The sequence below is a fragment of the Folsomia candida genome, unplaced genomic scaffold, assembly GCF_002217175.1.
Source record: "Folsomia candida strain VU population unplaced genomic scaffold, ASM221717v1 Fcan01_Sc026, whole genome shotgun sequence".
Classification (NCBI taxonomy): Eukaryota; Metazoa; Arthropoda; class Collembola; order Entomobryomorpha; family Isotomidae; genus Folsomia; species Folsomia candida.
The window spans coordinates 2,241,173-2,257,532 of NW_019091218.1; the positions used below are offsets into that span (position 1 = coordinate 2,241,173).

The window sequence follows — 16,360 nt, forward strand, 5'->3', positions numbered from 1 at the left end:
AGCAATATTTTGCTGAAGAAATATATTTATTAATCTAACATTTATTTAGATCGTAATTCGGGTACTGACAATATTTTACTGTCAATATTTTGCAAAGATAAAGTCAAGGTTAGAGTATATTCTATAACAAAATCGATTGTTTGCTAGCTTTATGTATGCATAAATAATGAGACTTCTTCAAGTAGAAGTAAGTCTAACTATTCCCACTCACTATGTTCGAACGAAAGTTTAACCTAATCGATTGTATCTTAGCCATGAAATTTATAACATTAATTATTTATAATATTAGCTTACATATATTTCTTTAGCTCGGGATTTTGTTGTTCAATAGATTTTAACAAATATTATGTTATTATTATTTTTAGGCTAAGGTAGTGAGTAGTTACATATAATTATCGATATTTTGTCTTGATCTGAAAAGCAGTGTAAACTGATGATTTGCGACACATGAATAAACTACAGTGTTCAGTATTAATATATAAATTTACCCAGCTTTGTCTGTCTGCCGTAACGCATCCCTATGCTCAATGTTATACATTGCATTACAGGGATAGTAACTAGATGCACCCAAAAATTCGATTTTGTACAATTCGCGAGTTCCTCCAATCTTTTTGACCTCATTTTTTCAATTTTAAAGTAAGTTTGGTTTTCGGATTTGAGGTGTCAATAAAATTTCCCACAAAAAATCGTGGCAAGCTTCCTCGCCTCGCTCATTATCTTATGTAATACACATAGCTTGAATTTCTTTCGCTTTTATATGAATCATGTGTTACCTATTCTACCCTATTTTTCCTGCTATGAGACTAAGGGCTCCTCAAAAATGATCATTTTATAAGATTTTTCGTAACTTTGCATCACTCCATATTCCAATCCATATAAAATATTGATATATGATAATCATAGATAACCATCGCTTGATTCACACCACTAATAATTAACGATTCACATTCCATAACACTACCAAAAGCAGTATCCATGTTTACCTAAGCAGAATAAGGTGAAGCTCTACTGTGCATATTTTATTTCGTAATTTCTACGTTAATTCATCTACTAAATTATTTACTACCATTATAAATTACTCAGTGAATATAAATTCAAATTGAGAGCACCTAAGGGTGCCAAATTTTGAGACTATCGGCGAAAGGGTATACCAAATAATGTTGGGGACATAACTATGGTTCGAGAATTAAAAGTATAGACAATTTTGCCCTTTTCCAAAATCCGTAAGTGGCCGACCTCGCAATGCCTAATAACATTGAAAATTCAAATTTGAAATACTTTTTCATTTTACAGCCGATTTCAAAAATTTCGACTGTTTTGAAAACATATGACCCTTGTGCAAAATACGTATTCTCAGATTTTGAAATTTCGACCACACCCACTTATAATCAAGGTCACAAGGTCAGAAAAACATCCATTTTTCTGAACCAATTAAAATGATGAAATTTTAATATTTGTCCGCGGATAAGCCTATAACTCTTATCACACGAACTTAGGTCATTATTATATGCCAACAGGTCACGAAACCTTCACTCAGGTCAATGTGGGTGTGGTCAGTGGGAGTGGCAAATATTTATTTATAAAAATTTTAAGATCCTCCGTCATTTATTTTTAAATTAAACTCGACCTATACGTCAAATTGCGATGAGTGTCGTCTCGCGACGTTGATGAATGGCCACACCCCCAGTGGGTGTGGTCATCGACGCTTTCGTTACGTTTCATCCAAACCTTGTCATGTGACATATCATTTTTCTCAGCTCCACACAGAGAACTCGACAGTGTATCTGAAGTTCGAAAATTCCCAAACCACACCCCCGGTGGGTGTGGTCCACGGCGCTTTCGCCAAGATTCATCAAAAGCATGGCCTGCGACATATCATTTTTCTCAGCTCCACACAGCCAACTCGACAGTGTATCTGAAGTTCGAAAATTGACAAACCACACCCCCAGTGGGTGCGGTCCATGGCACTTTCGCCAAGATTCAAGCATGGTATGCGACATATCATTTTACTCAACTGGTGACCAAGAGGGTGTATTCGAATTTTGAAAATTGATAAACCACACACCCAGTGGGGCTGGTACCCAGCGGATTGGTTATGAGTGTATCAAAATATGGCATGCCATATATAATTTTACTCGCCTCCATACGGCAGAACAGATAATATTTATGGCGTCCATGGAACTATAAAAAAGTGTTTGTCCTCCTATATAATTCTCCTCATATATGATTCTCTAAGTAAGCGATTGTGAGAAATGTCGATTCATAACATTTACACCAGCACCTACATTAGAACAAACACAATGTGTAGTTCGTTTAAGCACACCTGTGTAACGAATGGTTGATGGCTTGGGAAATAGGTCATATTTTAATGGAAAATTTATAAAATTTGGTCCATCAGGAGTTCTAAAATTCTAAGAAACAAATTCAAATAAACTTAATGGCTATACGGTTAAACATTTGAAATTAGCATATACAGGGTTACGATTGGTAAAAACCAGATTTACCAGGGCGGTGGGAAAAAGTGGGAAAAAGGCACTTTTTACCACCCACCAGATATGAGTGGGAAATGGGAAAATGGGAATAACTCCGTTTTGGGGCATTTTGAAACAACTTCTCCAATATTCAAAATTTTGAATATCTAATTTCATATTCGTATTCTCAGTGAAATTCTGAGAAAATAAGTTGGTAATACGAGTAAATTCGAAAAATCTCAAAACTTAACATGCATTCTTATTGAAAAATCCAAAATTATTACAAAAATGTACAAAAACTGTCCGTATAACATCAAAATGCTCAGAATGACGTGGAGATTACGTATATGAAGTCAGATTTAGGAAATGCTGAGTATTGAGAAAGTTAGCTTTCTCCATAACTAAATACACGGGCCAGCATTTTTCCCACTTTTGGTCGATAAAAACCACTTTTTCCCATATTTCCCTCTTTTCCCACCTGTCCTGGGAAAAATGTGTTTTGGACGGGAAAATCGTAACCCTGAGCATATATTGAGGAGGAGGCGTGATACTAATAACTTAATACCAAATGACTTTGAAAGACAGAACATGGTTTTCAAAAATAAAGATGGTTAGACGTAAAAATTGGTTATTTAGAAAAAAACCATTTGATGAACTAACTAATTATCTTTATTTTATGAAAAGAAAATTTTGAAAAATGTAATTGGAAATTATAATTATTAATTTCTAAAAATAAAAAAAACCACCAGTGTGCTGTGTCTAGATTGCCTGAGTCAGGCCTAGTGTATTGTCCGAAATTGTAACCATAGCCATACTAAATTTCAGGCTTCTACAATAATTTTTGAAAATCAGTGGTGGTCCCCCCATAGCCGATTCGGCTCATCTTCGAACTTAACCCACACTTTCACTCCCTAAAAATATGGTGAAAATTTCAACTAGACTGGATAAGTTTAAAGAAGAGAGCTGTCGGTAGACAGACGGACAGACGGAAGCACAAACATGACGGTTACATAAGCCCTGATTCGGGCTAAAAAACAGGTGTCAATACAAACCCCACCAAATGGGATATTTTTAGAAAAATATATCTTCATATAAAATTATCCACCGTCCAAACTTGCGTCGTGTCCACACTACAGAGAGTGATTTAGATGGCTGAAATCGCTTTTGAAAATTGTCCTAGAGCTTTATTTTTCGCTGGTGAATTTTTGTAATTGGTTCAATGTGAAGCCCTTTAGTTTGTCGAACAAGCCTCAGTCGCTTTTTCCATCCAGCCAAAACGTTTGACACCATTTTCGAGGGGACTTTGTTCCACTCCTCCTGAACTTTTTTCTAAAGTCCGTCCAATTGCGCGCCTTCCGCTGGAAAAGTCGCTGTTTCGACTACCCGAATCCAAGAAAATCCATGGGACTGATGTCTGGTGAATTCACAGGCGATTCTGAGGGTGTGATGATGGTTATCCCTAGTCTTTGTTTTAAAACGGTCGCATACGCGACCGTTTTGCGAGAGGTGTGAGAAGACGCTAAATCGTGATGTACCACCATTTTGATATCTCCTCCCCGTACAGTTTAGTGACCTGAACTTCCAGCCTGGGCTTAAAAACTTTGTCGATGTAATAGGTCGAATTAATTTTGACATTTGCTAGAACTCGGTGAAGGGGAAGGACTCCTTCTCCGGTCATTCCTCCAACAACCATGAACTTTGAATCGTAACTCTCATGCTTTTCTACGACCCAGATTGATGGCACAGTTTCTCCTTTTTGGCTGCAGCAAATTCGTCTTTTTCGATTGCAATTGGTCAGATAGAACCAATCCTCGTCCAGAATGACCATATTTTCAAATTTTCTGTGTGACAGGTATTTTTCATACAGTTTTCGTGAAGTGGTTTTCCGGTTCTCGATATGGGACGGCTTGAGGACGTGGTGTTTTCTCCGCGTCAATCGTTTTAAATCCAAATGAATGATTCTACGAATCATTGACTGGATCACCCCAACATTTTACCGTATCGTTTTGCGCAATTGGATTTTCCTTCTTGGCGAAATTTGCCACCTTTTGGATCAACCTCTTAGTTCTAGCGGATCGTGGTTTCCATATCGGTGGGTGTGGAGCCCCAGTGGATGTTGCAATTCTCTTAATTCCAACGTTATTTAATACGTTATGAACGTAGGTTTGACTGACAGTGAATCAATTTGTCGCCAGTTTCTTGACTATCGCTCTCTTGGACAATCTTCCTTTGGAAAACGCTTTTACGAGTACCCCACATTCGGAGGGCGGTTGTGGGGCATCGTTGTGCACAGGTCAAAATTTTTTAGTGCAAACTGGGTGTTAACAAAGTGGGAAAAACATGTGAAAATTTGAATATTCCCGGTTGCTTTTTATTCCGGTTACCCCTACAATTAAAGTGATTTCAGCCATCTAAATCACTCTTTGTAACCACGGCTATAGGGCCGGGGACCACACCTACTGGGTGCGTGGTTTATCAATTTTCAAAATTCGAATACACTCTCTTGGTCACCAGCTGAGTAAAATGATATGTCGCATACCATGCTTGAATCTTGGCGAAAGTGCCATGGACCACACCCACTGGGGGTGTGGTTTGTCAATTTTCGAACTTCAGATACACTGTCGAGTTCGCTGTGTGGAGCTGAGAAAAATGATATGTCACATGACAAGGTTTGGATGAAACGTAACGAAAGCGTCGATGACCACACCCACTGGGGGTGTGGCCATTCATCAACGTCGCGAGACGACACTCATCGCAATTTGACGTATAGGTCGAGTTTAATTAAAAAATAAATAACGTAGGATCTTAAAATTTTTATAAATAAATATTTGCCACTCCCACTGACCACACCCACATTGACCTGAGTGAAGGTTTCGTGACCTGTTGGCATATAATAATGACCTAAGTTCGTGTGATAAGAGTTATAGGCTTATCCGCGGACAAATATTAAAATTTCATCATTTTAATTGGTTCAGAAAAATGGATGTTTTTCTGACCTTGTGACCTTGATTATAAGTGGGTGTGGTCGAAATTTCAAAATCTGAGAATACGTATTTTGCACAAGGGTCATATGTTTTCAAAACAGTCGAAATTTTTGAAATCGGCTGTAAAATGAAAAAGTATTTCAAATTTGAATTTTCAATATTCTTAGGCATTGCGAGGTCGGCCAGATAACCTTTTAGGAAGAATTGTCTATAGTAAAAATGCCCGTACCATAGTTATTCAGTTAATTACCCATAAACAAGAATAAGGTATAAAGTCTGTATTTCTCAGAGACTCGGAGGATTTTCTACTCGGAGTGGAAATTGCAGACAATAATTTACTGTATTATTAAAACTTAAACGCATAAATATTTAATGCCTTACACATCTAATAATTTAAACGATCGCAAAGAAATTTCGAGCAGTCTGGCAGCATCTCCTCAAGAGCTATCCAATAGTAAAGGAATCTTAACTATATCAACAATTATGATGGCAAACGAGGATATCGCCATTCTAAAGCAGAACCTATGCTACGGAAATTACCTTAAGTGTCTCCCCGTTAAGTGGGATTCCGTCAATGGAAGGGTCGTTGTAAAATCACCACGGCAACAAAGGCATGTCATTGCGATGCTAATGGTTCATCTGCTGGTAACGTCATGTCGTCTGTATTCGATATCATTACACCCATCCAACCTTATCAACCGTTCCGAAGCTGCATTCTGGGCACTGGTATACACGGTTTCGTTCTTTCTACGATTTGAAATCTCAGTCGACCATGGTGCCGTGCAAATAATGAATTTCTTGATGAATTGCAATAATTTCGGAACAGGTGAGTTAATTCGCGATGCTAATGTACAGTAATATTCGATAAAGTGAAGATTTGAATTTCCTTTCAGATTCGCCCCCAATTAGAAAAGTGTATCTCTATATTAGATTCTTAATCTATGCGTCTGGAATAACGGGACTTGTGGTAGCTACATTGTTAGGAATCTTGGCATTGTTTGCGCCATGTCAACCCCTCCTTTTGAGTTCAATCCTCTGCCGCGATGGGATTTTTCTTGATGCAAAAAGTTCCACCTGGATAGTGCGCATGCTCTATGCAACGGCTGAATTCGTGATGACCCTTAATATTGGAATAACTGCGATTCACTGCTGCATTGAGATACTGCTCAAGGGCGTAGCCACCCTATGGATTGATGGCAAAGATTTTGTAAAACGACATGGCCAGAAACTTGCCAAGATAGGGGAGTATCAAAAATTGGGTATTTTCGAAAAATGTCTAAATGCATGTACAAGATCCAGAATATTTTTTGCCAGCGCGTTAGGTATTCCGGCTGCACAAATTGTGCTATGTTATATGGCCATAAAATTGTTCCGGTCGAACGAAAATGACGAATATAAGGCGTCTTTATTTTTATGGGTTTACTTCATGGTACTTTTCTTCACCATGATTTTGTTCTCTGGTGCGGCAAAGATTAATAATCTAAGTAGGGATTGGATTGTTTCATGTAAATGGGATTTTAAGAAAAAATATGAGAGGGCTGTCCATGAATCTCTGGCACCGTTGAGGCTTGAATATGGAAATAATTTTGTGGAAAGATTGACGCCCTTGGTGGTGCAAGAATTTTGTATGAGACAGACAATTTCAGGTCTACTTGTTGCTTGAAATTAATCTTAGTTGAATTGTTTGTTAGGAATTAATTAGTAGAAATATTCTTTCATTGATTTTCAGAATCCAAATCAATATCATATTTATTGGTAAGGCTTATGTAATTATTTATGTACTGTATTGCAATATGTGCGAAAAATTACTTACTTGGTCGTCATTTAATATTAACATGTTTTTGTGCAAGAGTGTAAGATTTACATTTACTTCAATATCAGAAACCATTCAAATACACACTTTCTGCGATGCTAAAGCAAATAAAGTTAGCAAAGAAAGTTTGAAAATTATTCAGCTCTTTCAAAATTATGCATCGTCCAGAGAAACGAAGGGACGAACAAAGCGTTCCTATACATAAAGCGGGTTCCTCTTCGTTTTACTGCTTATTACAGTCATAATATGAGTATGGATGTGGTAATGGAACGCGAGTTCCTAGACCATTTGAACCTATGGATAAAGCCAAATCACGCAATGCTCATCCCGTATCAGATCACTTATATTTCATTTTTTAGTGAAGTAAGTAAGATAAAAATTTTCAGCATTAATGGATATGAATAAAAGTACAGTCGGCCCAACTTCACTTGTATCTACCTTGAGATAGGGGGACCAAATCTAAATAAATGTTGGTAAGCATGAATCGGGATGTAGTTTCCAACCGCCTAGTCCAACTGAAGTTGGGCCGACTGTGTCAGTCTTTTCGCAGAATTGAGTACCATACTCAATTGAGTACTCCGAAAAAAAACTTTGAGCATCATTAAGCCATACCTGTCATAATGAAATATTTGGGTCCTCTTGCTTAAATTCATAATAAAAATTTCGTGCTTCCCATTTTGTACTCCCGATTGTTTAATCATCTTCAATTTTTGAATTCTTATTAACTATCACTAACATTTGTACTACATATTCCTCCGAAGTGGATAAACTAGATGATTGGAAACCAGCTGTAGTCCGATGCGATTCCGCACTGATTTACTCCTCTCAGAATTTTCCCGAAGCCATTCTCTCCCCAGGTTGACCCCAGGCTATTTTTAATCAACCAATAATCCTTTCCATTTTGGGTCCCGTAACTAAATAATTCAATGAAATAATATAAATACTTAGTGCCTAAGTATTTCCTCTATATGTATTTACACACTGTTTAAATTTGCGGGAGACATAATTTGCATAAACTTCCGGATTCTCCATATCGGAGTAATTTTATAGCATAACTATATCCAGCGCGAACGCAAATCAGGCAATTCGCAAATTTTAAAGGAGAGTACATAAATATTATTAGTTAACATACCCAATAACTAGGACATCCACGTCAACCTGCTTTGGGCATGCAGGATTATCATATATTCCGCTCCCACTAAAAAGTTGGAAGTCCCTATTTTCTCCGCTAATTGAAACTACAACCTGTTCCATTACCAGATAAAGGTTGACAATCCCACATGAAATTCATTTAAAAGTTTCCGTGTCAATTGTTCCAGTCGACGAATGCACATAAATTTATTTAAATATTACCGGACCATTAGTGGCTACCGCCTTCTGCAATTCATATTCCGACCCATTTGTGATCCTCGTGTACCCAGAAATCCGATATGGTCCACTATTGCTCCTACAACTGTAATGTGTCCCAGACTATAATATGAAGCGAAAGGAATGGTCAATTAATTTGATGAACTCTGGTATAAAATCCACAAAGTGTTACCCTAAAGCAGCCATATTTTAAGTAGACTTACCCGACCACTAACATATGGATAGGAGGATTCCTCTACAAGTCCGTTTTTTCTCACATAATCAAATACGGTTACTACGTTTCCTCCACCACATCCAGCATTCATATTACCCTCTGCAAAATTAAAAAAAAGCACGAACTAAAATTAAACACGGCATTCTGCAATAGGAGAAATGGTTCGGTTCCCTATGTAGTTTTTGATAGAAAACTAGGCGGAATTAAACTGCATATGAATTGAATAGAAACGTTTAAAAGATAAGTCCGTACGAATACGATAACTACAATCCACTACTTGCTGCTCCGACAGGTCCAACAATCTTCCAGTTTTCTTCGCAATATAGCTCTCAATGGCTCCAACGGCCGCAAAAGCATAGCTGGTGCCACAACCTTCTTGATTTTTGGCTGGGGTCACTATATTGGAATTCCTCCAATCCACATTTGCTGGTAGGCTTTGCTCTTATATAAGAAAAATTAGAGTGTTTAGTAATTTTCATGTTAAATATTTATGTGAATCACATTACCCAATGCACAACATTTCAGGCCTGAATTACACGTTGCTAGTGGCACAGCGACACAGATTTCTGACGAAGGGACACAGGTTCCACTTGGTAGGCCACCCAAAATTGTGCATGATTGCCCGGTTCCTTAAATATTTTAGTATTCTGTCATCATTTTCCAATCTTGCATGCCATAAAGGTTTAAAAAAATTATTTCTACCTTGACCATTAACTTGCGTTAATACCAATCCCACTGCGACAAGGGTGGCCACAGTGTAAGAACCCATTTCTTGCAAATTTATTTCTCGTTTCAGAAAATAATGAAAAATTAGTTAATGCTTAAAAGTAATAATTGGAAGAATGAAGATCAATTGAGTCCAAGATGAGTTTTACACTCGTATTTAAAGTCAAGAGAATCATGTCCACCACCTCTCTCCTAACTGGGCAGGAATCTCCCCCTATGATATGACAATGTTAGTGTTACATTCGTCCCCACCGCTGCCGAGAGCTCTGCTAATGATTACATTAAACTATTAAAAAAAAACCCGTGTCGAATGATTAAGGCGAATATTTAAAGATTTATAAATACATAGTTGTGTAATCCTGGAAAGTTACAAATTAGCCATGAATATGTATAGCATGCCTTCTACAAGTTGTATCAGGCACTTTTGACGTCAACCGTCAACAACGGAACAATTTCATGGGCTTTGTGTTTATGAAAAATGGTAATTTGTCACGTCCCATTGACGCAGTTGACTTATACGCACCACGTTTTGTTGGAATATTTATACATTTCAGGCTGAATGTGGTAGGCATATAGTTACACAACAAACTTAATCCGTACAGCCTGAACAGAATAATCCGGTGCCGTACAGAATCAACTTCAATTTGAATCGATTTATAAAGATTCGAGCGTTGTAAGGTAACAAAGAGAGACACATGCTCTATAAACCCCACACCACCACCACCCTTTGGTAAAGATGCCCATGAATTTATTTTCATGAGAAACTATAAACATAATTCCAAAATTACGCAGTATGAAAGTAATAATCCCAAGCAATGTTTCGTTTTGCACGTCCAACTTCATTTGCGACGTTGCCAAAAGTGATAGAGCAAATTTCTACCATACGTTGAATGGTAATTTCTTAAAATTTTTTGTATTGATTGCTAAATCTACAATTTTAAAATACGAAATAAAAATATTTTCTCCTATGTTTAAAAATATCAAAAACAAAGCAATTTGTTGGTGAACCTGGCACCATGTTCGACCAGTCAATAAGACTATCGTCTACCCTTGCGAAAAAATATGCTATATTCACTTCCACAATCTAAGAATGAAAATTCCAAGTTGAAATGAGAATTTCACGAATCCTGAGGAAAATCTCAATTAGCATAAACGAGCCAAAACTTAATCTTGAGAAGGAGTAGAGACGTTCAGTCACATCACACTTTTGTCCACCTACACTGTAAAAAATTCTATCACCGTTCTATCACCAGGCGGTGACTATATATGACTCTACCGAAATGGTGATCGGCGATCACCGACCGGTGATCGATGTGTGGATCACCATTACGGTGACTACACACCTCCGTATGGTGACGGTGCGACCACCGCTTTGGTGATATTTTGATCACCGTCTGGAGATGAGCTGTAACCGTTTGGTGATATCTCTTGTCACAATTTGGTGATTGGTATGAAAAAAATCGTCGTTCATACATAAAGGGTTTTTCATACATTTTTATTTTCATTCATATTTTAATTTAAAAAATACTTATATTTACAATTGATAACGTGTAACTATATATAATCCCTCCAATATTATATTATGCTGTATTTCAAAACACTCGTGTATAATCAATTTTTTTGTATCAACTAATTTAAAACATTAGACAAATAATTTATCTTCAAAATACTCTACTTCTAATTTCTTAAGTACACGTAGCTACAAAATTAACAATTCCATAATTATGTACATATTTCACATGTTTCACTATTTCCCTGAATCCACCGTCAACTTAGTAGAAGAAGGACACAAAAACATTTTCTAGTTCTCACTTAAAATACTACTTAGCTGGCCAAATACTTCCTTCGCTTTTCTAGGTAGGATGGAATTGTCAACATCTACCTTGTAAATGTACACTTGAATAAATTTCCTCACGCCAACAAGGTTCTTATCGTATTCAGTTCCAAGTACGTAGTGACATTTGAAGAGGGTGTCGATTGCTTCGGCACAAGTCTTGGAATTTATAGGAAGAATAGTTCGATCACAAAGAATGAAGAACGAGAAGATGTTTAGCTTCGTGTCTCCAATGCACACCAAATTCGGTTGAATTTTCTCGCCATTCCACGTATCCAGAATCGACTGATGTGGTGCTCCAATCTGTAAATTAATAAATGAATTATTAATAAGCAAAGAAAAAAGACTTGGATAACCTGGTCTTCTAAAAAAAATAAATACTTACTTTATAAAATGATACCAACAAATCTCTGGCGTCCTCGATTTTGGCACGTGTACCTCGACCTTTACCTTGGGGTGCAGGAGGAATTAACTGCAACAATCCTAACAATGCAGCAATTTGCGTATCCCACTTCCCTAAAATCAAAATTTATTAATAAAATTTTAATATTTCCCGTACGAACAGATTTATTATAATTAATTACCTGCAACTTTTGATAAAAATTTCTTCAAGGAAGGAGTAGCAGTAAGTCCTTTAATGCGGTCGATAAATTTGTGAGCAAATGATGGTCAAATATTTACAAACTTCAAGACAGCATGTTCAAACATTAATTCGTATTGAATCTAGAATTGTCAAAAAATACCACATTAAAGATTTTAATGAATTAAAATTGAATAAATAATAATAATAAAGTTAATAAAATAAAATGAATTATTTATTTTTACTTACCAAATAGTCGCACTCTGGAAACTTACGCTACAATTTTAGAATGGACTGGCTGTTGGCACTTCTCAGCTGTTCTGTGAGAAAAAGTTTCCGCCATCAGTCTTTTGATGCCCAGTTCTCCATTCTTTGGACAAACAAAGAAAATCAACAAGCAGATAGTTATTATTATTTATATAGAAACCTGATTTAAATTTTGTTTTGCGAATTTTGTAGCTTACAATGCCGTCTGGTGGCGAATAGTTTCATCATGAGATGATGGAGACTCCCTAAGTTTAAAATAATTTAATTATTTATAATATAATTAAAGATAAATTAGTTAATAATTAAAATTGTGCTCACCCTTTCAATTTGACCAGCTTGGCCACAAACTCCTTTATTAACACCGAAGCTGCTGTGCTCTCTACTAATTTTTTCGAATTGCAATCAGCCACGACCTGGGTTAGCTGTGGACTCAGATCGATAAGATTTTGGAGAACCTATGGGATGGTTTAATTAATAAATTGTTGACATTTTTTTATTAAATTTTGCATATCAATATTTTGCCTGTTAAAATAATCCAAAGATGACCAGCAGCTGATGAACTATCAAAAATATATAATACATAATTAGATTAATAAAAAATAAGTATATTTGATCACAAATTATAATCAAAATCATTAGTATTAACTAGAATACAAGAGAAATTATTACCACAATGAACATGCGGGGTGAATGCCGCTGAACTTCCTGTGGCGATGTCAATTTCTCCTTGAATTTAAAAAGTGATGTTGTGGACAAAGGTCTGTTCTAACAAGGCAACACTTCTTGGTCAATTTCTGCTCCCCGTTCATCCTCCAGCAGCAATTGAGTGACGACGAATAAATTGAATTGTTGTCTCACTACAAATTAAAGATCAAAATTTAAAATTCGTTAGATTGAAAACTTAACTAATGACTATTACCTGAATCAATAAACTCATCATAGCTGCCTGGACACAATATTAACTTTTTTACTCTCACTTTATTCGAAACTCGGAGTAATTTAGCCATTTTCAATTAAAAGCTGCTGTGTTTATGGAGACTTGTGTCGTGGCGGAGAGACTGAACTCACCGCCAGAAGCATGGGCCATGCTCTATGACACTCGCATGCGCTGACTATTTCCGACTGGTGGTAAGCTCCACCACCACCTCTGGTGATAGAATTGGTGGTACAAGTGATCACCATGACGGAGACGCTGTCTATTTCCACGCGTGTGGTGATAGCTGCGATCACCCAATTTCTTAGAGTGTAATCGCCACACCAACGACAATTCTTTTCCGATGTGAAATATGGGTCGCATGCCATATCTTAGAAGAATAAATTTAAAAAGTGTTAATAGCCAGTTTAGTCTGGCTGCAGATAATTCGAAGTCACCACATTGATGACCTTTCCCTCCTGATTACACAATTGGATAATTTTTATTTAATTATTTATTTATGTGAACCCGCCTTTTCAATGTGAATACAATAACGATAATCATCAAATGGTTTGATTAAAATCAATAAAAGTTAAACTTATTTATTACACAATACCGGATATATTAAATTTCCAAGTTTGCTAAGAGAAAACATGATGCAACACCATGGTATATACTTTATTTAGTAATTTCTGGCTATCACATTATTTACGAAGAGAATTGTAATAATGACGAAATACTTAAATAAGTTGCAAAACATATGGCCACCTCCCGGATGAAACTGTAATTATTAAGCTATTAAAGAATACATATGTAATTTATGAAACCCTCAAGACGGCAAACCGGTCAAGACTGTCCGTAATCAGGAAAGTGGTCCTAGCAATTTAATAATTCAGCGGAATTGTGGATTTTGTACGATATGGAGCCCAGTAGTTGTATAGCTGAAAGGGATTATAGATAATGCTATCTAATACTTCACTGCAATAATTGATGCATGAACTGGCAAATGCAAACTACTTACTAAAATGTCACCCATTTCCCTAAAGAACGATGAGTCTAGTCCATCAATTGCCATATCAAGTCACAAATTATGACCACTCTCATATTTTCCCTAGAATTTTTTTTATTACTCCTGCCTAAGCTCAAAGGTTATTAAGCGGTCAATCAAGTAATTAGTAAAAAATCAGCAAAAAATCTAGAAGTTTCAACCTTAGATCAAACATAAATAGCAAGAAACATCTCAGCACGATGACCAAAGACGATGTAGATCTTTTGAAACACTGTCTCAGTTACGGCCGGTACTTCAAATGCATACCTGTTGACTGGGATTATAAATCTGGAAGAGTTATTGTAAAATCTAGAAGACAGCAAATTTTTGTGTACTTTTCCATACTTTTGAATTTCTTGGCGATGTTGTGTCGCATATATTCCGTTAGTCTTCATCCATCGAGCATAGTTGCTTGTGTGGAGGCCGCTACTGGCGCAGTGCTGTACACCGTTAACTTCCTGATACGACTTGATGTTCCTGTGGATGTCAAGGTCGTACAGATGGTAAACTTAATAATATGCGAGACCAGTATCGGTAAGTCGCTAAATATATGAAATATTTATTCCTGATTGGGATTACATTTATTATCGAGCTGGTAATATATTTATTCAGTCTAGGAAATTTATTACCAATCTGTGGAATTTAATTTGAGTATTGTTATAAATTAATTAACAGTTTGGATGGCACAATGCTACATATTTGAAGTATACATGTAAATTCTATTTTTCCAGTGGATCCCCAGTTTTCCAGAATGAGGTTAATCATCAGACTCTGCCTATACACGATTGGCATAACGGGCTCGCTGATATCGGCGCTATTGGGAATCTTGACCATCGCCGCGCCTTGTCAACCACTCCTGTTAAGCTCGCTCCGATGTCATGATAGCATTTTTCTTATCAAAAATTGCGCCTGGCTGATAAAGTTGATTTTTGGAATAGTGGAATTTATCTTGTTTATGGGGATCACCATAGCATCGTTCTACTACATCTGTGAAGTATTGATGCAGGGGATAGCGTTCCTATGGATGGATTGCCTTTCTTTCGTAAAACGCTACGATCAGGGCACACAAAATATTGTCGGATACAGAAAGTTACAGATTTTCGAAAAATGTCTAAATTCCTGCATCAGACCGCGAATTTTTGTAGCAGCAGCTTTAGCGATTCCGGGAATTCAAATTATGATGTGCACTATTGGCGTAGTTTTGTTCCGCTCGGGAGAAGTGGACACCGTAAAAGCGTCAATATTTCTATGGAGTTGTTTTGTACTAAGTATCTTCACCATGATAATGTTTTCGGCTGCGGCACAAATTAGTAATTTGAGCATAAAATGGTTAATGAGGTGCAGATGGAATTTGAAGAAAAAGTCGGAGAGGAAATTGTATAAGTCTATGGCGCCTCTAAGACTTGAATTTGGGAATAATTTTGTAGAAAGGTTGACACCACTGGTGCAGGAATTTTGTGTGAGGCAAACAGTTTCATTTCTACTGGTTATGGGATAATTTAATATTTTTATTATTTTGGAAATTCTTGCTTAACAAAATAGTTCTTTACATTTTAACAGCCATAATAGCTGATGACAGTTATAATTATTTTGTGCAAGACTATGTTTTCGCCACACCTTTATACTTATTTGAATTTTTGAATCTTATATTTATAATTATTGATTTTATTTATAAATCGTGCATCACGATTCGTGCTGCATGCATTTGAAAATTATCCAACTTAAACCTTTCTTGCTTGAAAAGATATTCGTCCATCATTAATTAATTGTCTTCCCGTTTTCATCATTTATAAGAGCGATCCTAGATTTTGTAGTACGTAACTCACATATTTATGGATTTTTATGAACTAAATATACATTATTAATTTTTAAAAACTACGTCAGTGTAATAAATTGTATTTCCTGCGTACATTTTAACAATTTACCAAGAGAAGTATAAATTTAAAACCAAGCAAAGTAAATCAAGCATTATTTTAAGTATACAGGCAAATTTTCAACATTGCCAAAACCGTATAAATACATTATAATAACTTACTGTATACACTCTCTATTTACGGAAAGTTGGAAAAACAAATATATAATCGCTAAAGCGTTGCTGTTGCTAAACACATACAAGCAAAAGGTATACGAAAGTGTTATAAA

The 16,360-nt window shown here is 36.3% G+C and overlaps 1 protein-coding gene across 1 annotated transcript; it reads right to left on the minus strand.

Annotated features, from left to right (window-relative positions):
* Nucleotides 1-7,937: 7,937 nt before the first annotated feature.
* Nucleotides 7,938-9,723, minus strand: LOC110859549 (cathepsin S). The gene is made up of 7 exons (XM_022108516.2): nt 9,553-9,723; nt 9,357-9,479; nt 9,103-9,291; nt 8,840-8,949; nt 8,622-8,738; nt 8,401-8,513; nt 7,938-8,182 (listed from the first exon to the last, which is right to left on the minus strand). Exons 1-7 carry the CDS (start codon nt 9,617-9,619, stop codon nt 8,038-8,040), a joined length of 864 nt encoding a protein of 287 aa, XP_021964208.1. The 5' UTR covers nt 9,620-9,723; the 3' UTR covers nt 7,938-8,037.
* Between the last annotated feature and the right edge of the window lie 6,637 nt (nt 9,724-16,360).

Excerpts from the sequence above, each read along its gene's own strand:
- LOC110859549 (XM_022108516.2), bottom strand. The coding sequence starts at position 9,619 with ATGGGTTCTTACACTGTGGCCACCCTTGTCGCAGTGGGATTGGTATTA. Across the intron at positions 9,480-9,552 it reads AACGCAAGTTAATGGTCAAG|GAACCGGGCAATCATGCACA; the intron begins GTAGAAATAATT and ends AAAATATTTAAG. Across the intron at positions 8,950-9,102 it reads GGATTGTAGTTATCGTATTC|AGGGTAATATGAATGCTGGA; the intron begins GTACGGACTTAT and ends TTAATTTTGCAG.